Here is a 26,383-nt window from a genome sequence, read left to right as displayed (position 1 = left end):
GCTATACAAAAATGACAAACGAGGTGTGGATTTGGTTATGCATATTTCAAATCTTCAAATTTCAGCAGATTTTGTCTTTTTTGTGTAGCCTAAAATCTAAAGAATTTCATATCAAAATATTACACGTTTGTAGGTTACGTCATTTAATATGTCCTGATTTATTTTTAGAATTTTTTGAAACAGGCCAGCAGCATGACAGGGATTAGCATGTGTATGTCGTTTTTTACTTACAACCTAATTTCATACCAGTAGCTTGTAATTCAACGCCTGTGAGAACACCTGAATTTAATTGCTTGGGTTTTGTCTATTTACACCCAAACTGACTAAAATTAAAATAATCATCATGATCCTTCTTATGTGCTAACTCTTTGTTTCAATGACTGCGTGTTTGCTACAACAAAATGATCTTACCATTTAATCATATATGGTAAAGTATAAAAAATCAACTAGCCATAGTGCTCGATGGATAATGCTGAATTATGTTCTCTTTTGGTGATTCGGTCCAGTGGCATTTTTTTCCTTTTCTTACCATCCAAATAAAACCAGTAACTAATAATGGTGTCATCCAATAGGCTAGCAAATTGACGCTTGGTTATCCTACTGCTAATTAGGCAACCACACGACCTGTTCCCATGACAATACTACTTCTTTCACAATATATTTAGTTGCTCTTCTGGCACGAACTCATCTGTTGCTTAGTTTGCATAACACTATAGAGAAATATGTTGAGATAGCATAGGGGGTGATATCAAGGGCCATGTTGATGCACCACAAGTACTAGACATGCGGCTGGGAGCTCGGAACCATAGGTTTTACGAAATCAAGAGAGGCGAAAACACACATTTGCAGGCTTTATATATCCATCTTCCTCTGCTAATCTTATATCCAGTTCAATATTTAGTGAATTTTGGCATTATTAAGCGCTATGATTCATTGCCTGAGTGAGATTGGGTGTGATTTTCCAGGACAAACCATAACTACAGACCTAGCGTGTTAGAGAGGCACTAACTGAAATCCGATATAATTTTCTTTTAGAGTTTAGGAGTTGTGAAGTTGCAAGGTTCATTGAGACAATCATGATTTAGGTTGAGAGGTATGTGGGCAAGTGTTAGTTGTTAACTATGTATATGATTTATCATACACAGATACACAACAGTCCAGTCTGCAATTGAATTTAGAGTTTTCTTGAGAAAAAAAGGTCTTCAGAATATTCGTCCAACTAGCTTTGTTGTTTTTACTGTAATCATTCCTATTATAGGTTTGGGTGTCCTTTTTTGGGAAATATTCTAAGTTCTGTGAAAATATATGAAGTGTGTTTCTTTCACTGCAGACTGGTTTTATTTTTCTTCAGCAATTGTCAGCATTGTGGCAACCAAGGCATCATAGGAGGTAAGTATATTTTGTGAAAATTATGATGGACACTTTCGTTTCGTTTCTGAATGTAGTGATACATTTTCAGCCAAGAAAAGATTTTGAAAAAAGGATGTCAGGATAGTGCTAACTCGCTACACTTCCATTTTCCTTTTGAACATAGTAGCGTTGCTTCACATGCTAACTTGCCGCTACAAGCGCATTACGAGCCTGTGAATTCATCTTCCTTTGTTGCTTGTCTGTCCGCTTCCGGCTGCGTCACAGTATCCGGATAGGTGTGCCCGGAAGGCCGGAACCCAGCGTCAGACCGAAGTTGCTTGTGCATGTACCGACGGTACGGCTCAGGGAAGAGTTTTGTGTCATTGACGAAGAGAACAAATGTTGGTGGAGAAACAGCAGCCTGCAGGAAAAGAACAAGGTTCCTTAAGCTCAAAAGAGAGTTGCCAAAAGAAATGCTCAGAAGGATGAAAGTGATGTAAGGCAGTTTTCAGATAAAACTGTTCAGACTGAAAGCAGTGAGGATCGTCCCTTTCCAAAGAGGGGAAAGTATCTACACAGATACCTTACTAGCTGGCTCATCGAAATGTAAAATTATACCGGAGTAATTGGTTAGTATGAAACCAACAATCCCCTCTCTAAATTATCTTCAAATACTTCAGCACGACTTGGGTATTATTAGCATAAAAACTATCTTTGAACAACTGATAAAGGGCGTGGACTTTAATTATGGTAAAAAAACAAGTTGAAATTCTTTTCACGACCAATCTAACTTTAATAAGGGAATAGCAAATGCGTAAATGGGGAATACGGTTGTGATTATGGCTTCAGTTTATTCGAAAGGTTATCTTATAAACACTATAACTTCATAAGTAACTTACAGAAAAAGTCCATGGGTTACCTGTGTTTTGTAATAAACACGGCCTCTTTTGCCACCTCTTGTTCGTGGTAGTGCTTTGAATGATACAGCTTCTCTAACCACTTGGTTAAGAATAAAGGGTGTGCCTATGTCTCAGTTGACTGAGATTTTCTTAAGTCTCAGTCAACTCAGAAAAGTGCAACTACAATTCAAAGAAAAGTGCAACTCGGTTCAGTTACACATTTCTGTCAGAAAAGTGCAATTGCACTTTTTTAACAGAAAAATGCAACTGAAAGTATATTTTTGCAAGTGACTTAGACTTAAGAAAATCTCAGTTGACTGAGACATAGCAAAACCGAAGAATAAATGTGCCAAGTCTTCTAGACCATTCCTTTTCAACAAAGAAGCAGCAGAAATAATCCTGACAGCAACTATATATGGCATCTTAGAGAAAATATTCTATATGCAGTGCCGATGTCCGGAACACAAGTACAGGACTAACAGAGGTATGGGCGACCTGTTAATATTAACGGCGAAAGTGGAAATCTAGCAAGTTTTGTCTGCCCATTAAGCATAAAAAAACTTGGAGAACAGAAGCTGATAGAGTCAACACAAGTTCGATATGTCCGGCTAGCAAGAAAGATACAACACCATGACAAGCAACATACAACTTTGCTTAACAGTGAAAAAGATATGTATACCAAGGGTTTTGAGAACAGATAGAACGGAATTGTAATGCCATCAACTGCAAATATACCCAGTAACCGACTACCCCAGCAGTTGGCATTACAGTTCTATGAGTCTACAAGATTCATGTTGTAGGAAAGCTGAAGAATGAAACAAAACATGGAAACAGTGTTCTCAAAGAGAACAAATTGGAAATGGCTGGCCACTGCATAAATTAATCATTGCAGAGGTATAACATAAATTATTAATTATAATAATCATTGGTTGGATGGTAAGTTGCTAATTCATATTAATCACAAAGAATGCAGGTATAAATGAACAGGGGGCGAATTTGGAACCCAACTATATGTCATAGGTGATGGCTTACAGTACATGGCAGTAAAATGGCAAGAGAAACATCAGTTAAAATTAGGATTTCCAACAAACGCATGCACATGGCAAAACCAACACCAGCTCTGCCAGACAATTAGATCTAGATAAAATTTATACATAAGACAAAGATGCCAAATGCCCTAGTTACCGAAAAATAACATTATATGTTGTACTATAAAAGTCAACTACTATTCCCTGGACAGAACGCATCAGCCGGATGAGGGAACCTATTGCCATCGAATAGACAAGCTGAATATCGACATATGCTCTGTAATTTCAAGAAGCTTAAGCCCACATGTCCACGAGATGCTTTAGTTGTGACATCACTCAGAATCACGTCAGCCACAGCCTGATTTGCTACATGTCCAGAGAACATCAAATGACTGTTTGCTTCTGACTTCAGCTTGTAAAGAACACTGGGTAGTGCTTTCATGTTGTTTGACCATCCTCAACGTGGTGTTCATCTGACGCTTTGTCGGCTTTGTTGATAACGTCAACTTGCGCAGAATCCAGCGAAACTCCAGACAACCTGGGAGCTATAAGAAAACACATAAACAATACTGTAAGCAACTAAACATTTATACCTCACTTGATTTTACAAAGAAATTAGAAAGGTTGTTTACCAGGAATCTTTAGGCCGCTATCTTCAGGGCATAACTTAGGATAATTCAGCTCAGCTGTGCTTAGGGAAAATGGCATTTCCACAAGCCGAAAACTGCGGAGTGAAGGTCCAAAAGAGCCAAATTTGCCAGCAACAGTAAAAGCCCTTTCAGCATCAACACGTTTCTTGAAGACAACTTTTACAGTCTTTGTGTTCCCCTGAACTTCAGTCTCGGTTTCTTTTAATGGTCCACACTGACTGAACATCCTAATAAGATCCATTTCTGAAGGAAGATCAGTTGACCCGTCAAAGCTCAAAACAAGTGCAGTGGGTTTTACCTCGTGGACCATCTTCTCATCAACATGGATAATTGATCTTTTTACCACATGTATCTTTCTGTTATGACCCAACGTTTCAGGCTGAGTATTATGTATAGGGGGAGAAAGATCTGACGAAGGCGCACATACCCGCCATGTTGGTCTCCGCCTACGTACCGGCCTTGTTTTGCCACTTGCTCCTTTGAGGCTAGGAGTTGGGCTACCGTGTAAACTCAGTCCCAACCAGTAGGCATCCTGCATATGGTCATTTGGTTCTAACTTAGGACAAGGCAAAGTGTTGGGGTTCACACCATTGTGCCTCTTCACGCGTCTCTTTTTGGCGGACTTCTTCCCAGAGATGTCAAATTCACCACACTCTGTTTCAGCAGTGCTGTTGGGATAATTCTGCGGCTTCACAATGGGCTCTTTCTCCATCAACTCTTCAGGCTTTCGCTTACGAGGTCTTCCCCTACCTCTTTTGGGCTTAACATGATTAGGTTGCACTTCAGTGGTGACACTTTGCCCCAGCATGACGTTCTTGATGGATAGACTGTCGATGTCATTCTCTCCCCATCCACTGGCAGATTGAAATGATGCAATTTCAGGGCACCCTTTAGACCGATAGAATGACATAAGCTGAGAGCAAGCTATGACTAAATCCTGCAGATCACCTCCTTGGCCAGGGGACAGAGCCAGCGACGTAACATAATGAAGAAGGCTATCTGGACTGAAACTTTTTAGCATCTGAGCTTTGTTAACCATAGAGCAAGTAACTCCAGCCTTGAGCCCAGAGTTCTCAACCATATAAGACATGCCATTGTCAGAGAACTCTTCTGGGAGACAAGAGCAACTCGTCGCTGACAATATCCGCCTTGAGAGCTCTTGAAGAGCATGGTTGACTGCAATGGTGAAGGCATCATCAGAGTTGCCCTGCTTCTCCATCTGTGAAAAGTTGGGCATGAAAGGCTTCAACTGGGAGTCATCACACCACGCGAAAGAACTGTCGCCAAAAAATGCTACCAGGTGGTTGCCCTTCTTCTGATGCTTCAGTGCCAACTCAGATGCATGTGAGGGGTCAAAAATTTCACCAGGCCACCAAGGATGGCCTTCTAACTGAGCCCAGACAAGATCAGTAACTCGGAAGCCATCTTCGGAATCACGTGGAGGGAGATGGAATCTAGCACGCTGTCCATCTTCGCTCTCACCTGAAAAATCATAAACACGGATATAGTCAGTGATGCCATTGTAAGTCGAAAAGGAAAGGCTGTGGGTATCAATATGTGATATAACAGATTGAACAGATTCGAGGGCAGAGTGTGCACGAAAAATTCAGAGAGTTTTGCTGTGTCGGAAATCAGGTCCACGTACTCAACATATCTCGCCGGCATTTTGTTTTCTCACAGTACATTTTTACAACATAATCGATTAACTGAAATCGACTGAGCATAAACAGGGAAGGACGACTTTTGATCCTACATGCATATAGCCATATATCCAAAAAATAAATTGCAAAATGTAAAAAAAAATCGGGTTTTTGGGCATGAATATCTCCACGTTTTATGTGCTCGCTTAAAGTTTAGTAAAAAAATGATATTTTTCGTGGCTTTGAAGACAATAAAAGGCTTGTTTTAACACCGAATTTTATCTTTCTTGCACTGTCCATATATATAAAAAAAATTCTTGAGACGACTTCGTGAGCACATGGGATGTGGAATTATATGCCCAATTTTTTTAAAAAAAATATTTTGACACTTTAGAATCTGTTTAAAAATATAATTTAAATAAAGAGAGCATATGCAACAATGCTTTACCTGCTTCATCATGTTGAGGAGACGCCGCAGAATCTGATTTTTCCACGGTCTCGACAGCAATAGTCTGCGCCTGCGCCATGTTACTGCCGGCCTCACCCTGCAATCCACCAGACTCCACCATCGTCACATCAACATCTTCCACAGCAGCCAAACTCCCCTGCACCATGTTACTGCCGGCCTCGTCCTGCAATCCAGCAGACTCCACCATCGTCGCATCAAAATCTTCCACCGCAGCAGCGAGACTCCCCTGCACCATGTTACTGCCGGCCTCGCCCTGCAATCCAGCAGACTCCACCATCGTCGCATCAACATCTTCCGCCGCAGCGAAACTCCCCTGCACCACCATCACCTCCTCATCCGCCACCGGGTCCCCGTCCGCGGAATCCACCATCGCCAGCTTGTCCGGATTAACCCCTCCAGGCCCTACCTCTACTCCGGGAGCCCAGATCATCGCTACCCACCCGAAACCCTCTGCCTGACGAAGAATCTGCGGAATTGGAGCAAAGGGATTAGCGCAATACTCCTACCTCGTCGAAACCCCCCAATCGATCTTGCCGCTGCCAGGGCGAGGGCCAGATAGATACCTTAGGGCCGAGCCAGCGGGAGCGGCGAGCGGGCGGGCGGAGAGCCGGGGCCGGAGAGCGCACCTGGGGGCGGCGAGCCGGGGCCGGAGAGCGCGGTTGGGGAGCGGCGAGGGTTCCGTCAGATGCTTTGGCCTCTGCGCGCGCGGGCGTTTTGGCCTGCTGATATCGGTGAGGTCGGGAGCGGTGGCGGAGTCGGAAGAGGGCAGAAGTGGCCGAAAGCCCGGGCTATGTGGGCCGGATTAATGGGCCGGAGTATCTTTGGGCCCTTGGATTGATTTGTTGGATGATAGGGTTTGGTTAGGCGGGCCTAGCGGGGATGTGTCCGCGTTTATCACGGCGTGGTGGTACTGAAATGTAGGGACAGGAACAGACGCCCACCATCCAGTGGGGCCGAGCGGGAAGTGGACGGGCCATGGCGGTTCGCCGTCGTTGAGAAGATCGGTGCTATTGTCCAACGCCGGCGAGGCCGGCAGAAGAAGCTCTTTGAAAGAGGTGATCTCTTGTTTTCACATTTTCGGTTTGCTCGACCTTTACAATGTCGATCGATGTTCAGGGAAGATGATTACAGTTTTGCTGTCACGAAGAACATTCGAATTTTTTCATGCTGTTGTTGTTGGTGATATCTTGAGTTTTTATGATCGTGTGACATCGATAGGCGAGGAAGATAGAGGGGGGAGATGGGGAAGAAGGTGAGGTGGTTTGATGCCGTGCAGAGGATCCTGAGCACGTCGTCGGAGTCTGATCGTGAGGAGAAGGAAGAAAAGGTAAAAGATGTATAAAAGCATTTGTTCCAGATCATTCGTAAGAGAACTTGCTTCTCGTAGTAATCAAAATCCAGTCGATGTAAATTGACCATACACGTATATTTCCGATCAAAGAAGGCCGAGAGACCGACGAGCAAACTGAACTTCAAGAAGTTATGGCAGTTCGGCAAGTCCAGTTCGTCCAACTCCTCGTCCTCCGCCGCGCCGGAGACCGCTCCGGCGGCACATCCGCAGCCTCCCCCGCCGTCCCCGTCGCGGCCTGATCGGCAGAAGGCTGTGGAGGTCACAGAGGCCAAATTCGCCGGCACGGCGACGGCGAGCGAGCAAAACGATGGCAGATACCAGGTGCGGACGGCAGAGGCAGTCGTCTGTGCTACGTCCACCGTCACGCCAAGAGCGCTCGACCGTTCAGAGGAGGAGGTCGCCGCCGTCAGGATTCAGACGGCTTGCAGGGGCTATCTGGTACTGCACACAAGAGAAATATTGTTCTATTGCTAGTCATCCCCAAACATTATGTTTGGCTAATCTGAATGATTAACCTGAACTTGAACAGTACATGAGGAACAGAAAGAAGATTTGCATGATCGACTTTCGACCTATGTGAAACTTAAAGTCCTTAAAATATTTTGATCACTTGCAGGCAAGGAGAGAGTACCGGCGGGCAAGAGCACAGGCTCGGCTGATGTCGCTGCTGGAGGGGATCGCCGTCAGGCGCCAGACAGAGGAGGCACTGTACTGTATGCAGACGATGACGAGGGTTCAAACCCAGATATACTCGAGAAGGGCCAAGACTGAGGAGGACAAGAAAGCTCTCAGGAGACAGATCCAGCTTAAGCAAGGGCTTGACAAAACGAAGGTGCGAAACACCATTTGTTCATGCTAGTATGTGTGCTGTCTGAGTCTGACCAGTGTTTGTTGACAGACTGGTGAAGGCTGGGATCATAGCCACCAGTCCAAGGAGCAGATGGAAGCCACGCTTGCGATGAAGCAAGAAGCTGCGTCGAGGCGGCAAAAGGCGCTCTCGTACGCGTTCTCTCGTCAGGTACTGACATGATAATCTCCATTGTAATGCATCAGACGTGTAGCTCGTTCATGTTCTTTGCTGAACACTTTCTTGTACATGCGTCCAGTGGCGGAACAGAAACCCTGCTTCGTCTTCTTCGGGACGAGCTGCGCTGACGCAGTCGTCGAATCCGCCAATGTACATGGACCCCGGCTGCCCCAACTGGGGCTGGAGCTGGTCGGAGCGCTGGATTGCGGCGGCCAGGCCGTGGGAGTGCCAGACCGCGCCGCAGCCGGACAAGGACAAGGACCGCGCCCCTGCTACGCCCAAGACCCCCGGCCGGGCCGCGAAGCCGAGGGTGTCCATCTCCATCCAGATACCCACCACGCCGACAGGCAGATCTCCCAGGCTGCCCTCGCCATCGACCCCGACGCGGCCGCGATCGCCGTCGGTGCTGGGTAAGACGATCACGCCGCCGGCGCGGTTGCCGAGCCCGAGGGGAAGCCCGCTCCACAGGTCGGCGACCCTGCTGTCGGAGCGCCCACGGAGCAGCCAAGAGCACCTGGGGAGCGGCGGGATGGAGGCGGCGCTGCGGCGGACGACCAGCATGCGGTCGGGGGAGACGCCGAGGAGGATAAGCGTGAGAGCAAGGGACGCCGACACGGGCGACACTGGCGGCGCGCCGGTGACGCCCAGCTACATGCAGCAGACCAAGTCCGTCAAGGCAAAGGCCCGGTGCGCAAGCCCCATAGCGGCCGACAGGGCCGAGCTCACAGTGAGGGTGCGTCCCGTGTCCTCGCCGTCGGTGCAGAGGCGCATGCCGCTGGAGTTCGCGGAGAAACCGGGCGCGTCGTCGTCGCCGAGGACGCCCAGCAACAGCAAGGCGAAGCCGGAGGTCAGGGCGAAGCGGCCTCCCAGTCCCAGGTTTTTGGTTTAGCTAGCTGAGCTATGTAGTATACCCAGAGTGACACCGTCACAGTGTTGTTCGAGTTTTCGCCTAGTTCGTAGTCTAGTGTTTTGGGTAATTCTCCGAAATTCGATTTTGTAATTTGGAGTCATTTGATCGATCTATGTTTTGAGTTCGCGTCCTACAACTATCTCTTTAGCCATTTCAGCTGATCCATCTATTCCAAAACATAAGGTGAATAATTACATGTGTGCAAAAGTATATAGGTTGGTCATGAAAGAATAAAGGTCGCCTTGTCTTGCAAAATATATTTTATGTCATGTATTGTTTCACGCGGGGCGGAGCTGGAAACAGCCCATGGCTGGTGCTAAACCTGGCTTAGTGGTGCTAAGTACCAAATATTTTCATAATATAGCCTTGAAATATTATGAATGCTTGTTGGAATGCAGCTGCTAGGCCGGTGCTACACCACCGGCGGACGGCAGCACCAGGCCTAGCTCCGCCCCTGGTTTCACCCATTTTTTAGGCATGGTGTAAATGTCAAAATTATGCACTGCTGGTTGTCAAAACCTGAACATATATTATACTACCTCAGTCTTATAAATGATTTCTCAGATTTGTCTAAATTCAATATATCTTAGTGTCTAGATATATTTAAATTTAAACAAAATGGATGGAGTGAGCTTTTTCGTCAAGAGTGAGCTATTAATAGAAACATCATTGCCAAGAGTGTCATGATATTTTAGATTTGTCTAAATTCAATGTATTCAATCTTGTATTACTCATATTAAAAGAAGTCAGAACTCTCGTAGCCATTTCATAGCAAATTATGCTAGAACTAGTGTTAGAGAAGGGCAATGAAGCTAGCCTATGGTCCAGAAGGTTTACTAAACACGCGTGAGATACATTGAAATTCCCGGTTTTGAGTAATACAATTCATTGGCAAAACAACAACAAAAAATGTACGTAGGTTTGAGATCTTAGCATTCACACCATGTCATGCTTTTCTTCTCGTTGTAGAGTTTTACTAGGAGGAAATAGCTTATAGACATAAAAAAAAAGTAGCAACACACCTTTAAAATGTCAGGACCGACAACGTACTAAGCTCTAGTACACTGCTAGTAGTTACCTATCAGCAACGTTGCTAGGGTGTAATACACCACTGATTCTATGGGGTCCAGTGAGCCAGCCCAACCCAACAAAAGGGTGGTGTGGCCCACTATGCTATGCCACCAATATTCATCATACCGGTGTAGCCTAGTGGTCCCGCTGCCGATTTTTCCGCGCGGGTAACCCAAGAAAAAACCAAACCGGCATCCCAACCGCATAACCTCAGGAACAAGTGTCTAGGTGAATCAGGAGACAGGTTTGGCGCTACCATCGTATGTGGTGTATGTATGCATGCAAAATATTATTTAATAGTAAAAGTACCAAAAGTGCATGCAATGCAAAGTTATAATCAAGTCTAGAAGTGTCACAATTATGCTTTGGAGGTGTGGGGGACCATGGGCCCTCATTGACGGAAGGGTTTTCATTCTTTGTTTAGGTTGTTTTCTATTTTCTTGGTAGAGGGAGCATATTAACCCGGGAGCCAAATTGAATTTTCGGTTTTCCAATGTCTTTTTTAGTTGTTCAGGAGGTGGATATATCCTAAAGTCATAATAATGTGCTTTCTACCTTATCCTCATTCCGGTGGTGGATCTAGCAACGACGGAGAGTACGTGCAGTCGTGTGAGAGCAAGATGAGCACTGGGCCCGAGAAAATTGAATGCCCAATCTTGCATTACTCTTATAAAAAGTCAGAATTCGGGTGGCCATTTTCATAGCAAATAGCGTTGGAACCAGTGATACAAGGGCAGTGTGGTTAGCCTATGGTCTAGAAGGCTTACTGAACACGTGTGAATCCTGGTTTTGAGTAATCATTCAAAAAAAAAATAGTTGTGCCAAGGTTTAACTTCTTCGAGTTCACACCTTGTCAAGCTTGTCTTCTCGTTGCAGATTTTTGAGGGGAGGTGGTAGTTTAACTTAGTTTATAGGCATAACCCATCGTGGATTCTTTTGGAAGAAAGAGGGCCGGGTGAGAGGTTTTCGAATACATTAAAGAATAGATCATGGTTTATGTGTGTTAACTGCATTAAATAACCGGATAAACACATCGGGTGATTAGCCAAGCAGTGGCAGAGCGTGGGCAAAAAACAAGAGGGGACGAATTCCATAGGAAACACAAACTATTGGTGGCAGAGCGTGGGCACTAAAAATGGTCAAGTCACAGAACAAATAACTGGATAATTGGTGGCAGTGTCATGATGGGATATGTTTTATTATTAGTACATTTTTAGGGTGTATTTTTCAATAAAATGATGACATTTTTTAATGAAAAATAAGAGATTTACTCCCTCCGTTTGCAAATAAATGTCGCAGATTTGTCTACATTCACACGTCTAGAACTCTAGATTCATGTGTATCTACAAAAATCTGCAGACACTTGTGTCCAAACGGAGGAATTATAATTTTGGTGCTCCAAAGATAAGAACATTGCTAATGACCAAAAGACATGCTCTTCGTTCCATTTTAGACTTGAAACCAGCAATTGCATCTTCATACCTAATCAAATAAATATGACAGGTTTGTTTGGCTGCTGCTATTCTTTGATAAAATTTGCATCGATACATCTAAATTTCAAAATTGCCTAATCTGAGCAGGGGCATCAAGCCATCAAGTGTATCCCAATCCTTATGAAATAACCAGAACCGAATTTACTAATCTGGATAGGGGCAGGGCATTGGCCGGTAGTGTGCAGTGGCCCAACATATCGGGGCGGAGCAGTAGCAGCACGGTAACTTGGCCGAGCAGTCACATAGGAGTAGATGGACCAAGCGCGTCTTGCCGCGCCATTTATTGCTATTGTCATTTAAATATTATTTTCACGTTTATGCATATTGGATTTTACGTCGATCTTTTGTTAGGAGGTGATACAAAGAACTTTTTGGTGTGAACTGGAGTTGGAGGTGCTACAAAGAACTTTTTGGTGTGAACTGGAGTTCTCCCATTCAACAGGAATGCCGCATACAGTACCTGGGTCTAGACCGTTGTCCGGCTCCATGGATTTTGTTGTCGAAGGGTTAGCCAAGCTCCGGAGTTGCATCGCGAAGTACAGAATCAGATTTGGGAGGCAGACATGATGACTTGGAGAGAGCAGAGGGTTGCCGTACAAGCTCTAATATCCTGATCATTAATCGCGAGATCAAGACAACTGTTATCCCATTTTACTCCAGTATGTACTATTCGGGCTCTCCAAAAGAAGGGCTCAAAACTACTTTCATGTATCACAATATATCAATGGTTGCAATATGATATCTAAAAACAGGAATGGGCGGTAACAAATATTAATATAAAATCCATTTAGTAGAAAATTATGGTGTGAAAACACTACCAAAGTATATGAGCTCATAAACACTATCATAGTTTGAGCTCACGAGCTTACAAACGAATGCTCTATTTATAGGCTGGTAAAAGGACATAGTTATATAATTATTATACAAGTTCTTCAGTCATATTTTCTCCTTCTGAAAGATTGTAGAAACCATATCAAGTTCAGAGAAACTTGCAAATGTTACATAAAAAGATAAAGAGGGCCAATCAATTCAATTTACGAATTACTCACTGCTCAGTAGGTTGCATAAAAAATATGTTGTAACCTTTCTAATTAGCATTAAGAGTAACACAGTAAAAAAGTATCTGTTCTGGCATAAAAGATAGTCTAAAAAAGCATGTTTGCATTTACAACGGGTACATCAGTATTACCAAACCAATCGTTATTAACCATATACCAAAAGTAAACCACAGTTGGTCATGTCCTTGAGCTAAAACAACAGAGAAAACAATTGTTATTCATTTGCTACCAGATGACTGCAAAGACGTCAATTTGACCCCTGATTAGCGTTTGATGTATAGGTGGAAGGCCTCCATATATACCAGATAACGATGATTTGATAAGCAGCAAGAGGCCTCTGTGCCTGGTGCATGTAATTATATAAGGTCTACACGCGCAGACCTCAGAGCCCCTCGCACCCTTGTTGTTCACCTGCGGGGAGAGGAAAACACCTTTAGAAGGCTTGCACTAGTTGAGCGCAATAGAGGAACATCTTCTAAGATGATCTCAATACAGTAAAAAAATCGATTTTTCATTTCATTTTATTTGGCCAATAAAAACAGGTATCAGCTATACATGGATTTGCACTGATCTATGTAATGTGCTCCAAACCACATTTCCAAGGTATCTGAAACAAATTATAGAAAAATAGGAAACAAAATTACAGGTTATTGTATAAAGAACTAACGCATAAGCGATTCTGTGACATGTAATATGTGGGTGAACCATGAGCTCAAAATGGTATTATCGCATAACTTAATTACCTCACACATGCTATTCTGAAACAGCTAAGAACAGTTCACATGCTATTCTGAAACAACTAAGGCATGATACTTCACATTTCCCTCTACTCTTGAAGAAATCATCAATAGAATAAGAGTAGATTAATAGGACAAAAGTAGGCCTGATTTCTCAAAGAGCTCTATTCTGAAAACATCTTAAAAGGATTGTATATTTTTCTGCATATAAAAGGATTGCAAGAACAACACATAATGCTCAAAGTATACCACATCATTTCCTGCACAACAAACACATACCTCCTCCTACCACACCCACGACGCACATGGAAGAAACCAGCAAAAGCTAAAACTAAATACGACATGCGGGCTCAATCGACATATTCAGGTCAACCACAGTACGTAAACACTGTATTCGGATGACTCATCAACAAACCAAATATCGGAGTGGGGGATCAAAACATATTCAACCAATAAAATCCTCACCTTGCATCTGTAAATGTACACAACATGGGCTCCAAAACCAGATAGTATCGCAGTAATAAAATGAGACATTATAGGCACAAACATCCCACAAGCTAACCATAACAAAATTTTAGTGTTTAAAACTTTAAAATGAACATAATAATTTAAATACATCGTTGAAACCAGTGGCTACAGATGCACATAGTATATGCAGAGGGTTTGATCTAACTTCACATATTGATCAGAAATTTCAGCTGAATTAAAATTGTCTAAGCACAAAGGCCATAACTATACATGGAGAGCAAGAAACAAATATAGCTAAGAAAAGTATTTCAGGGCACGCAAAACTGTAGTATTTAATGAGTTCAGACGATATTTTCTTATAGCTAGCTTGCTGAAATGCACGACAATTATATACTACCAGCATAAATATTATGTAGATTTTACATATCCCAATTTGTGGATCATCTGCTCTCATCATTTTGTAAAGTGGTGGCCTGTTCTGACTTGAGAAAGCTATAGTTCTTACCGGACAGGAGTATTCTCCGATTCTCTGGTGAAAGACGCCAGCTTGAGGTCAGAAGAGATACAAAGGCAAGCCATGGAAAATGTAGTAAAAATGATCAGGATACTAAATACTTGATTGTCCTAAGGGTGTACACAAAGTTGAGGTTTTTGTTACTATCCTTCATATCCAAGGAACCATTAGGTAAGCAACTCTAGCAAAAAAAATTAATAAGGTACATCCTTTTAATGTATGGATACTGATTACTTGATTTCTTGACAATTACTAGGAAGCAATGGCGCGGCGACACGCCGCGCCCGTGAAGATGTATTTGTGGGGTGTAATCGATATGAGTATATTCTTTTTACAGCATCGATTGAAAATCAGATATAGACCATCTATCAAAAAACTTAAGATAAAATCTAGAGGCTCGGCCAATATAAGAGAGAAGGTAGAAAGACAACAAACAAAACATTTTATTCCGTAAGTCGGCCCAAGAATGATCACACACGGATCTAGTTGACTAACTGCCGTCGTTGGTGGGCTAGGTCGTATTAGCTACTTTGGTTCGAATATGACTTGCAAATTCTGAAAGTATCCTGCAGAAAATCCTATATGTTGGTTGACGAAAATCCTATATGTTGGTTGACGCAGCGCCTTTAGGGATCTGTTTTTGCTTTAAAATTGGGAATATGGGCCTAGATTGTTTTTTTGTTGTGGGTTTTATATTGTGGTTTTTGTCATTTTTTGCTGTGCTTTCTGTTGTGTTTTCTGTTTTTTTTTTATTTTATCAAAAATGTAATAACTTGGAAAATGTTTAAATTTGAAAGCTGTTCACTTTTGAAAAATGTTGAAATTTTAAAAAAATGTTTCAAATTTTGAAAGTGTACGAATTTATTATTATTAATTTTTTAAAAAAATGTTTGGTTTTTTAAGTTGTGCAGATTTTGAATATATTTAGGTTTTATTTTGGTTGGGCGAAAAAAAACGAATGGAACCAGCAAAGAACCTAACTGGGCCGGCCCATGTAACAGCCGTCAGGCGGCGCGGCCAAAAGGGTGAAATGATTGTGAGAACTAAAGAAAGGAATGGTGATGCTTTTTTGTAAAGAAAGGAATGGTGAAATGTGAATGCAAAGACTGTAGAGAAGAAGAGTCAAAGCTCTGCTGTAGGCTTCTACCTACGTTGTGAAGAGCAAAATCCCTGATTCGTGAGCATGTGCAACGATGGGGCGCTGCCGCCGGTCGGGATCGAACATCCTGGTCCTCCGCCGTTGCTGCCGTTTCCTCGGCCTCCAGCACGGCCGCCCGCTGGTCCCTTCTTGCTCCGCTACCCAACCCTCTTCCGCCTCTTCCAAGCCCCCACATCCAGCCTCCTCTCGCCCTCCCTCTCCACTCTCTCCGTCGGGCTCACCCCAACTGCCCACGCGCTCGCCGCCCTGCCCGGGGCAGACTTCAGGCCCACTCTCACCGCCAAGGTCCACCGCCTCCTGATGACAACCCGGCGCAGCCTCCTGGTGTCCAAGGTCGCCCACATCGCTCCGACCTCGGCCTTGCCATGGACTTACGCGCCACGCTCTGCCCCCGCCACCCGGACCTTTTCGCACTCGGGCACGCCTTCCACGGTCACGCGCTTCATCTGGTCGACCCGCCGCCGCCTCCCGCGACGCTTCCTCAGGAATTGGTCGAATTGCATTCTTCTTAGCATCTACAATAGCCAGAAGTATTAGTACTTGGGAACTTTGATACTGAAGATGAAGGTATTTTCTTGTACTTGTGACTCTGGCCCATTAAATTGTAGGAACTTTCACCTTTGGATGTCTAACTTCTAGCCTAGCTTGTTCCGGCCTGATTAAGAAACATAAATATGAAACCTGTATATAAGATATGACATCACCACAAGCATGCATGTTTCTTGTTACAGTCTGGTTGCTCACAATGTTGTCCTCTGGTAATTTTCTCATTTTCCTTCCTTACAGCCATGCTTCTTCTCGCTCTACATCCTCGTGTCAATGAGTCCGTGGACGAAGAGGTGGTGAGCGTCGGGAAGCGCAAGTAGAAGGGAAAGAGCCCGGTTTTGCTGGCATGTATGGCGATGGGGCATCGGTGCCGGTTGGGATTCAGCACTTTGGCGTCGCTGGTTCTGTCAGTGAGATCATGGACAAAGAAGAGCTAAGTAGCAGCAAACGTACGCAAGCTAGTCTGCTGTGAACTGGTATGTTCCTCTCCCCTAAGCTAGTAGAAACAAAATCCTTTACATGTGCCAGCTGATTGCATCAATTAGCTTTAAATTCCCTTTCCTGATCTGAAGAAAGTAGTCGTGATATTCTGAATGTCATTTTCAGCTTTATTGATATACTGAGTTTTATTCGCTGTGTTCATGCGATTAGGATAAAATTGGAAAAAATCTAACCAAACTTACAGAAAGCATGTCCTTTTATTAAGTACTCTCTTTATTCCTGTTAAATCGACGCTAGCTCGCGGCAGTGTCCCATTGAATAGCTAATTAGCTCGCGTCAATTAAAACGGAATGGAGGGAGTACTAAGTAAGCTTCAGCGCGGCGGGCAGCCGCGCCCGTGGTGGCCCTTTTTATATGATTGTTTAAAAATGCACTAAATATTCAAATCTGACCATTTGTTCTGAATGTTGCAAATATTTGTTGCTAATTATGCTTTCCTTGGTACTAAATGTAGGACATTAGTACCTGAATGACGGAAGCAAAATATGTCTGTAGTTTTAAGATAGAAGTAAAACAAACACTGACTATAGCACAACCAGACACATATACTTCTAATATACACTCATGTACCTATGCCTGAATGTGGCAACCAAATTACAAAGGTTGAATTAATTTGAATGTGGTAGTATGCTTCAGTAAAATTTACGCAGGGTGGACAATTGGTAATACCTTATATGATGAGTACAGAACTTGCACTGTTGTATACGAAACTGGGCCACTTATTTCATATGCTGGCCCTCTTTTCTTCTGTTAGGTCACTTCAAGAGACTATGCTTGAACCTCCAAGATAAGATTGCATCGATAGGTCCAGTGCAACCTAGCTATGTTGTTACTCTTGCATAAAACGACTGAAGAAAACGTCCCATGAAGTCATTGTCCCCCAGTTTACCACCTGCAATGTCTGGTTGGAATTACTGGATCAATAACCAACCAAAGGACTTGGAAGAAGATAAATATCACAGATTCGGAAGTCTCAGATTAGATATATAAAAGTCAGATGATGGCATGTTAGACAACAGGCTATAACCACTGAATTATGCAACAATTTGTGTACTCCATGATGAGAACAAAGTGCCGAACCTAATTGTACATTCATACATAAAAAAGTTGAAATATGTAAATATGTTTTTAGCTTCATGCTAACATGGTGCTCTCTAGGCTTCCGCTGTCTTGTATTTTTTTTTCTAAGAAATGTCATCAGTATTAGTGAAATAGAAGTAGAAGCAAGCCAGCTAGAAAAGCGTGTTTTGGTTAAAATGATGGCCTAAATTATTCTGTGGCTCTATTTCAAACAGATCTATGAAGAATACAGAGCACATCTTGGTTTAAGATAAACAACATATCAGGTGAAAGTTCCACAATTTTAAGTAACTCTGGACAACATACTCTTGCAAGTATCGCAATTTAGAAGCCAAAAAAGTGGAGCGCTAACCATATGATATATCCACACTTCATTGTTCTATAATGAAATAGAAGATGTTTTTGATATATCTTTCATTTAGATAATATACATATACAAATGTGAAACACCACATAGAACTGTGAAAGAAAGAGAGTCCTCTGAAACAAATATGACCTACTTTACATGCAGCTCCTATGCACCGCCACTACAGGCAAGTCTATTATTGACACTAAAGCAGGAGTATGCATCTATAGCGGTACATGCAGCTCTTATGCACCACCACTACAGGCAGGTGAATTATTGGCACGAAATCAGGAGTAGGCATCTATAGCGGTGTCAGTTTGACAGTTCCTCTAGGAAACCTACTCCATTGTACATAAAACTTATTTCAGACTACCACGTAAAGTGCTGGCAGATGTAGCTAACCATTAGGTATCAACAGTCATCTGTACAAATACTGTAATTACGCCTTCTTTAGAAGAAGGCTGATGAAGACCTTATGCATAGAAGTTTGCTGTGTGCTCCCCTCATACAGTAATAATTTCCATTCCATCCTGCTGAAGTAGTGCACTGTATACCAAATACCATACATTGCATCCTTTAAGTGAATGCATTGGTTCTTGATTCATCTTTGACTGGAAAATAAAACATAGAGATTTTATGTTCATCTCAATTAATTACCTTGATATTTTTGAACCAGGATCATGCATACATCAACAGGAAAAACCAAAATGTCGTTTTAAAGTTCACAGCCAACATCAGTTAGCCTTCTAAACGCATGTCGTATATCTATTGCAAAAAAAAATTCAGCTCATGTTACAATACCAAGAAGGCAAAAGGAGCGCTGGAAAGGTACCTTTATGCATGTTGTGATAGCACTTTCATAATTCAGGGAAAAATACTTTGATAATTATGCATGAGGGCTTGAACCTTGGCTTACACACATAACCCATAAGATGAGTAGCATCCACCTCAATAAGTTTTTCTGCATCTCCTAGACCTTCAAGAAGAGCTCCCGGGAAGATATGACATTGGGCTCTGCTTCTATTAGTTAAAAAATATTATCAAAATGAATGTTCTTTCATTAAGATGGTCAGAACTAATAGGAAAGTAAGACACCATTAATGAACATCAACAGCTTGGTATAGTGGAGAAAATATTATTGCATTCTAAACATGTAAGTAAGCACCATCGGCAACATAGTCATGACTCTCTTTTGTAGACAGATTCCCTTTATCCATGTATGCATAAACACAAACAGATGCAAGGCACATGCGCACACAGAACAATCTGTAGGAAAAAAAATAGAGCAATAGGTAGGAATAAATAGCTGCAATGCCTGGCTGGAACCCATGGTCACTTATCACCCTGTGTTTTATCAAGCAGTCCTGCTGCTAGCTGCAAGGAGAAGGTGCATTGGCAAACAAACTCCATGGCCATGAGATGGGAGCACTTGAATGACCCAAGGAAATTAGGGTTCCTCGCCTGCAAAATAAACTGACCATCCAGCCAGCTCACAGCAGCACGGCACCCGCGCACCCGCGGACACTGAGGATCTATACGTCCTCGTGGCCGGCCGACGGAGAGGATGAAGCCGGACCTCTTCTGCCTCCACCTTTGGAACAATACAGAGGCCGTGTAGTGGCGCAAGAAGATGTTGCCCGTGGCGTGTGTTGGATACCTCCAGACGGTGCCTTCCATGGGAGTGAGCTCCATGGCGACGCCACCGAGCACAAGTTCGAGGCGTGGTGGAGAGGGTGAGAACAAATCGTACTCCCGTACATCAGCTCTATGTGAGATCATCTCCTCCACCTGAGACAGTGGATTGACCATGGGGATGGCCGCATAAGGAGGCGCAATGCCTGGGGAAGGAGAGGAGGGGGCCAATGTCCTCTGCCTTCTCAGGAAGGGGGAGAACGCCGAGATCTTCCTCCATGCCGTCAACGCATCAGGAAAGAGAGGACAGGGTGCTCCGGCAACAACTCCCTCCATAGGCAGATGGGGAGGGAGAGGAGGGCACCGCCACACAGGCGGCGGCAACGGAAGGAAGATGAGAGAAGAAGAGAGAGGTGGGGGATCGTGCGCACCGCTTTGACCACAGCCGTCTTGACCGAACGATCCAGAAGAAAGTCATCCAGAATAATAATAGGAAAGAGTGGAGGGAGGGCAACAACCGGTTACCGGTTGCCCCTCTGGCACCCCAAAAAAAATGACGCAACACCACTTACCAAGCAAACGTGGAGTGAAAAAGAAAAAAAAGGTTACGTGTCAGGTAATGGGTGGAAGGAGGAATGGATAAATATGCTATGAACAGTGCATGAATCAATAACAGCGTTCTAAAATAGCCAGCCTTTATATAGGGTATAATGCCTGTGTTTGCTTTAGCAAGCACATGATTTGAAACAAAATGCATTCCAACAAAATTTCTGAAATCGAAACAGTTAGTTCATTATCCTATGATGAGAGCATTCACACGTCCCAATGGACATCATAATCTATGGAAGCATGTTTGAATATTACTTTCAAATAAAATAATTACATGCTCATAAAACATAGGATGGCATAGATGCTGGTTTAACCGTCAGGATATTCCTATTCTGTTCAACTGCAAGCTCCTAGCTGTGGTGAGTAAGGAATTAATTTGTACAGTCAAATATTTAATTCAAAGGTTTTACATAAATAGTATCAAAGCCGTTGTCACCTTAAGAGTTTCTTGATGCAGGGGCTGGGGTTTTTCCCCTTTACGAAAAAAGCTTAGAATTTCCTGTAGATCAATTTAATCAAGTTGATTGGGATGAATTATCCCTTCAAGCTTTTCATATAGAGCTGAAAGTGAGGAATGCTTATGCATGCGTGGCAGAAAAAACACAAAAAGATAGGAAAATCATTAGTTAATACAATGTCTAAGTGGATTTCAATACAATACCTTTTACTATTTCCTTGGAAGTGACCGCCTGAAAGAACAGCCGCCACCCAAATCCGCACGCACCGCCGCAACTCTCAGTGAATCCCTCCGCTGCAACAAAAGAACAGGGAAGGCAGAGGAAGACCGAAGCCCCTGTCAAAAGCATCTCAAAACCGACCTCGCGAGCATTCTCCCGGCTAACACGTCATGTACATGCGACCCTAGACGCTGAAACACAGTGACACGCAAGCGCACGAGGTGGGGCCCGCGAGAAGGACTTGCAGAGCACCCAACCCTGGGAGCTTAGTGCTATTTAGGGATTTGCAGTTTTGTAACCAATTAGCAGTTTCAGCTAGATCAAGGTGGTTAAGGGAGTGTGATAAACTGAGAGAAGGGAAGCAAGGTTTCAGGCGGCCGCAATTACGTATCCTAACAGACATAAATGCATTATTATGTGCAACTAACTAAATGTCGAACAATTAGGCCTTGACACTAAAGATTCAGTTCACTTGAAGATAACAGTATTACACAAAAACTGCTCTGTTCTAGTATGTTCTTTCTATGCTCAGTTAAATTTATGGATAACAAAATATCTAACCTAGATATACATGCATTTTACAGTATTTGCTCGTCACTATAACATGAACTTGAAAGAATTCTACTATAAAGACTTCAGTGATTGCGGAAGTTTCACCATGTGAAGACAGTCGGTACAATAAGCTAGGTGCCACGATGCATAAAATGATTTTCTTTGTAATCCATACACAGCTATGCAATCACAGACAGTGACGATCTGAAGGAAGCAAAATGGCCTGCACTTCTTGTATATCGAAAGTCAATGGCAACATATAAAAAGATACTGTATGAACGAAACTTCAGATAAAAGAGAAAACGATGTATAAAAAATAAGGTTTATTTCAATCATTGTTCAGAAAAGCATAACTAAGCATCTGTTTAAGTGCTGAGCGAACCCTAAGCAACTACTTAAGAGTTTAGCGCTTTTTTAACAAATGATTTGCATTAGCACATTGTGCATTATCAGGACGCTTCCAGCCATAGGGCACAAAAATCACTCACCTACAAAAACTTGTCCAAATTTAGAAAGTCAAAAGACCATGTCTGCACATAGCATTAAAACCTCCAGCAGAGCCGGTCTGAATCTTTTCCAATGGCACACCGCTGAGCACGCCAAATCTCCCCACCGTCTGGGATCAAACTTGTACACATGTATGTCAAGTGACTCAATTGCAACTACTTCAGGCCCTTCCTGCACAAACCATAGGCATAGTTCTTGTGTGCATCAAATCAGATACGAAAATAAACCATGTCGATCTGAAGAAATAAGTTTATAGAAAAGAGGAAGGATGCACTAATTAAGTTATACCCAGCAAAGCAACACAAATGTCATAATGAATATCATATAACCCTAGAGACTTTGTTCTTGCTCTCTTAGTTATGGTACCGGAAAAATAGATGCTTACTGCTTTCCTGTGTAGAGTTCGTACTTCAGCAGAGCAAGCAATATTGTAATGTAGTACAGCTAGCCAAGCATAATTCACGGAAGGCTTTTAAAATAACTTGATTTGGAATTCAACCCTAATAAAGTTATGGATAGATAGTCAACAAAAGTTGTAAGAATTTTACAGATAGTCAACAAAAGTTGTAAGCATTTTACAAACAGGCCAATAGAAACCTTATGCAATGAAACACCTAAATTCTTATATTCCTCGAGTTTATGTTTAGCTGATGCGTTTTCTTAGAATGTGTTAACTGGAACAAAACAAGCTTGTGCCTAGGGAGTCATCTACTAACTCTCAAAGAAGTGTAATCCACCTCTTTTAAATGGAAAATAAATAAATCAACAATGACTAACCATAAGAACATATTTCACCTCAGTTACATATAAATCAAACTTCCAATTTAGACCATTTTTTCAGGTCTAGAAGGACTCCAGTAAGAGCATATTATGTATACTTAAATTAAAAGAGCCTGATCTTCCATCAGATTATATGGGGAAAAAGTAAGGCTTTAAAATTCAGAACAGAATTAAGAGTCATGGAAACAAACTTATCAAGTCTACCCATTGACTCCATTTCTATAACAGGAGTATAAACCTGATACATGGCTTGGGTTTTGAACTGTTGTTTCCATACTTAACGTAAACCTACCAAGGAAAGCGGGATAAAAGTTCGGATTCAGGTTAACCAATATCTACTCTCCACCTGCAATAATACTACATACGGACTAAAATCTCAGATACATTATCAATATGATTTTCGTACTATGCAATACGATATTTATTTGGTGCTAAATATTCATGAACAAAATGAGTCTTCCTTGTACATATGTTAAGTATTACTATGATAAGAATACCTTATCAAAGTTAAAAGTGAGAGACTAAAAAAGAAAGCAATTCTGCAAAACAAAATATACATAATTGACGTCAGTAAATCAGTTCATAGATGAAATAACGGTATTGAACTACAGTCCCTTGAATTAGAAAATTTCTTTGGTTCTTGGCATGAAAAGTCCAAAGTATCTCACATCTCCTCTCTTTTTTGTTTGCGCTTCGGCCCCACCAGCAAGGTATAACAACTGACATGGCAATGGACTACACGTAGGCATGGCTACGTACAACCACCACACTAAGACTACAATAACTACCTTCTGAATAATGTTAAAGGCCACAAACAAATCTGAAACCTGAGGTTGAAACCCTTCTCGCCTATCTTGTAGTATTCGTACTTGGAGGTCATTCCTTTGGAGTACAGATGTATGTTGATCAGGTTATGTTCTGAATATGAGACCGCAGAGCGTTCTGGACCGAGCAGCAAACACAATACACCTGCAAGATGCCGCATCAGCAAATCCAGATCTCACAACTACTAAAAAATTTCAGTTCTTCTTAACTACTGAAAACATCATCAAGTGGGTCGAGGTCCTAATATGTAGCTCAAAGAACCAAATATTTGTACATTGTCACAATCGCGCTAAACAATTGAGAAGAAAATAAAAAGGGCAATTATAACTTGATGGAATATTGTTGACCACATGTTGGGCTTCAATCGGGCAAAGAGTAGAGGGCCATGGATTAATACATATAAATAAGCTATCATTACAGTGCACAATTCTAGGTTTGGTGAAACTACTGGACAGGTATACCTCAAATCAAATTAGACCAGATTAATTATTCCTGTGATGTTGCATTGACACAAATATGAACTCAAACTCTAGACAGACAAAATCACGCTCAATCCATGCAAAGAAAAATATTGAGATCCATCTATCTAACCACTAACATCTTGTAATCTTGTTCGTGTTTGCCTATATAATAATACCAAGAAAAACAAAGATGGAAAGGGGAGAAGGTAGAGGAGACCATACCTCTGGCTGGTGCGACCTGGAGTCGGGGCGCATGCCGGCAACATCTAATTGTTGATGGATGGCCCGAAACTTCAATGGGGGCAGGACGCGGCGCCCTCGACCTCGCGACCTCCATGGCGGCGCTGCCGAACTCGCCCACAACCAGGAGGTCAGGCCGCATGTGTGGGGGATTGGGGGTGGAGGGGGTTGGGGAGGGGAGCAGCGACCTACTCCCTCTAGCGTGTTGCCGGCGGTCCAGAGGGACTGTGGGGGAGGGGAGGGGTGAGGACGGGCGAACTGGAGGAGGTTGGCGACTTGGCGTGAAGACTGCTGGTGGAGGCGATTGTTTCTTAGTGTGAATTGTGAAACCAGGGTCGGTCGTGCAAGGTTTTCATTCCTCAAACGTCGGTTACTATTGGGTCGCTGACTGTGGATCCAACATCGTGGAGCAACCACAGGCCGCCGGAACCCTGGGAGCTTAGAGCATCCCAAACCGTTCCCCAAACCGCGCCGGATTGAGCGTTTGGGGGACGTGTTTCGTTCGTGCCGCGTTTGGGGGACGTCGCTCCCCAGTCGCGTCCCCCAAACAAAATTTCGCAAATTTTAAACTTAACTAGATTCGATTAGATTCGTCCAAACTTACATAGATTCGAACGAAATTTGACTAACTTTAAAACTAAACCTAATCTAGAACCACTTGCGGCGGCGGAGGCGTCGTAGTACTGCTCGGAAGTTGTACATCTCGTCGGTGACGACCTCCCGCTAACGCGCTCGTCGACGGGCTCGTCCACGGGCTCGTCCTTCACCAAGCCGCTTGGTCACCGCCTCGCCGTCGTCGGTGAGGTCCACCGGCGGCTTGCCGGAGTCGCGGATGGACATGGCGATCGCCGCGTCCGAGTCGCCCTCCGGGCGTCCTTGTCGTCCATGGACGCCAAGAACGCCGCCCGCGGCCACGGGCGATCATCGGGGTCGTCGGCTGGCGCGATGAGCCGCTGCCGCCGCTCGTACTCCGCCGGCGGCCGCCGCCTGCGATGCTTCCTCCGGCTCCTCCTTCACCTCCGGCCGGGATGAGAGAGGACGCCGCCGCGCCTCCCTTGCTCGCCGCCCGCCGCCGCTACCGCCACGCCTCGTGTTGACGGGCGTCGCCGGCTCCTCCTTGACCTCCCGTTTGGGGACGGTGTAGGGCGCCGACCGGTACGACGAGGACGGCGTCGATCGCGCCGGTCCCGAGGAAGAAGAGTGCGAGGAGGACGAGTACGTCGTCCTCCTCGGCTGCCATTGAGGAGACGGCGGCGGCGGCGACGGCATCTCCGGCCTTGGAGCGCCGTTGCGGAGGCCGCGGATGACGTTCTCGAGGTGCGCCCGGAACGCCCCGAACGAGGCGCGGCCTTCCCTGTTCCAGGCTGTTGGGGCCGCCGACGAGGTTGTCGGTGCTCGTGCATCTCGACGTCGTACTTCGCCCGGAAGTACGTCGTCCACAGGCGTCGTTGTCGTTGACCGCCCACGTCGGATCCAACCGCTCCTCGGCGGTGAGTTGAGCCCAACGGGCCTTGATGGCGTCCCTCCATTGGTCCGTCTTCGGCTTCGGCGGCGGCGGAACGCCAATGCCGTTCACGGCCATCTTCCAGCCCGCCGCCGCTTGGCGGCCGCATGTCCGGCGGGGCCGGATACCGGGCGTGGTACGGCGCCCACGCCTCCGCCACGGTGAGGCTGCCGCGTCCGAAGCCGTTCGCCGCGCCGATCTTGCGGGAGGACGAGCTCGACATTTTTGAGCGGCGAGGAGAGGATGCGGGAGGGAGGCGGCGGCGACGAGAAGGATTATGAGCGGCGATAAGCTGCAGG

At 44.1% G+C, this 26,383-nt stretch overlaps 3 protein-coding genes across 6 annotated transcripts; 1 reads left to right on the top strand and 2 right to left on the bottom strand.

The window, feature by feature from the left end:
• Positions 1–3,271: 3,271 nt before the first annotated feature.
• LOC124707628 (PWWP domain-containing protein 2-like) lies at positions 3,272–6,448 on the bottom strand. The gene is made up of 3 exons (XM_047239300.1): positions 6,016–6,448; positions 3,910–5,409; positions 3,272–3,822 (listed from the first exon to the last, which is right to left on the bottom strand). Exons 1-3 carry the CDS (start codon positions 6,404–6,406, stop codon positions 3,716–3,718), a joined length of 1,998 nt encoding a protein of 665 aa, XP_047095256.1. The 5' UTR covers positions 6,407–6,448; the 3' UTR covers positions 3,272–3,715.
• Positions 6,449–7,254: 806 nt separating this feature from the next.
• LOC124705833 (protein IQ-DOMAIN 3-like) lies at positions 7,255–9,559 on the top strand. Its single transcript, XM_047237526.1, has 5 exons — positions 7,255–7,363; positions 7,478–7,825; positions 8,004–8,219; positions 8,286–8,405; positions 8,494–9,559. The coding sequence occupies exons 1-5, from the start codon at positions 7,277–7,279 to the stop codon at positions 9,301–9,303; spliced, it is 1,581 nt and encodes a 526-aa protein (XP_047093482.1). The 5' UTR covers positions 7,255–7,276; the 3' UTR covers positions 9,304–9,559.
• Positions 9,560–13,001: 3,442 nt separating this feature from the next.
• On the bottom strand, positions 13,002–24,738 carry LOC124707627. Of its 4 annotated transcripts, XR_007004942.1 has the most exons (5): positions 24,563–24,738; positions 23,882–24,023; positions 22,256–22,774; positions 21,200–21,289; positions 13,002–13,357 (listed from the first exon to the last, which is right to left on the bottom strand). XR_007004942.1 is itself a non-coding variant. In XM_047239298.1 (3 exons), the coding sequence occupies exons 1-3, from the start codon at positions 24,720–24,722 to the stop codon at positions 22,747–22,749; spliced, it is 330 nt and encodes a 109-aa protein (XP_047095254.1). In that variant the 5' UTR covers positions 24,723–24,738; the 3' UTR covers positions 21,971–22,746. The 4 variants fall into 4 exon arrangements, 2 of the variants coding, with proteins under 2 accessions (XP_047095254.1, XP_047095255.1); XR_007004941.1 differs by lacking the exons at positions 13,002–13,357; positions 21,200–21,289 and having other exon boundaries at positions 21,971–22,445; positions 22,660–22,774; XM_047239298.1 differs by lacking the exons at positions 13,002–13,357; positions 21,200–21,289 and having other exon boundaries at positions 21,971–22,774.
• Between the last annotated feature and the right edge of the window lie 1,645 nt (positions 24,739–26,383).

The sequence above is a fragment of the Lolium rigidum genome, chromosome 4, assembly GCF_022539505.1.
Source record: "Lolium rigidum isolate FL_2022 chromosome 4, APGP_CSIRO_Lrig_0.1, whole genome shotgun sequence".
Lineage (NCBI taxonomy): Eukaryota > Viridiplantae > Streptophyta > Magnoliopsida > Poales > Poaceae > Lolium > Lolium rigidum.
This window is presented reverse-complemented; position numbering and strand designations above follow the sequence as displayed.

Excerpts from the sequence above, each read along its gene's own strand:
- LOC124707628 (XM_047239300.1), bottom strand. The coding sequence starts at position 6,406 with ATGGTGGATTCCGCGGACGGGGACCCGGTGGCGGATGAGGAGGTGATG. Across the intron at positions 5,410-6,015 it reads TCCTCAACATGATGAAGCAG|GTGAGAGCGAAGATGGACAG; the intron begins GTAAAGCATTGT and ends ATGATTTTTCAG. Across the intron at positions 3,823-3,909 it reads TAGCGGCCTAAAGATTCCTG|CTCCCAGGTTGTCTGGAGTT; the intron begins GTAAACAACCTT and ends GTTTTCTTATAG.
- LOC124705833 (XM_047237526.1), top strand. The coding sequence starts at position 7,277 with ATGGGGAAGAAGGTGAGGTGGTTTGATGCCGTGCAGAGGATCCTGAGC. Across the intron at positions 7,364-7,477 it reads GTGAGGAGAAGGAAGAAAAG|AAGGCCGAGAGACCGACGAG; the intron begins GTAAAAGATGTA and ends TTCCGATCAAAG. Across the intron at positions 7,826-8,003 it reads CGGCTTGCAGGGGCTATCTG|GCAAGGAGAGAGTACCGGCG; the intron begins GTACTGCACACA and ends GATCACTTGCAG.
- LOC124707627 (XM_047239298.1), bottom strand. The coding sequence starts at position 24,722 with ATGCGGCCTGACCTCCTGGTTGTGGGCGAGTTCGGCAGCGCCGCCATG. Across the intron at positions 24,024-24,562 it reads CCAGGTCGCACCAGCCAGAG|GTGTATTGTGTTTGCTGCTC; the intron begins GTATGGTCTCCT and ends GGCATCTTGCAG. Across the intron at positions 22,775-23,881 it reads GAGAAGGGTTTCAACCTCAG|GGTTGAATTCCAAATCAAGT; the intron begins GTTTCAGATTTG and ends TAACTTTATTAG.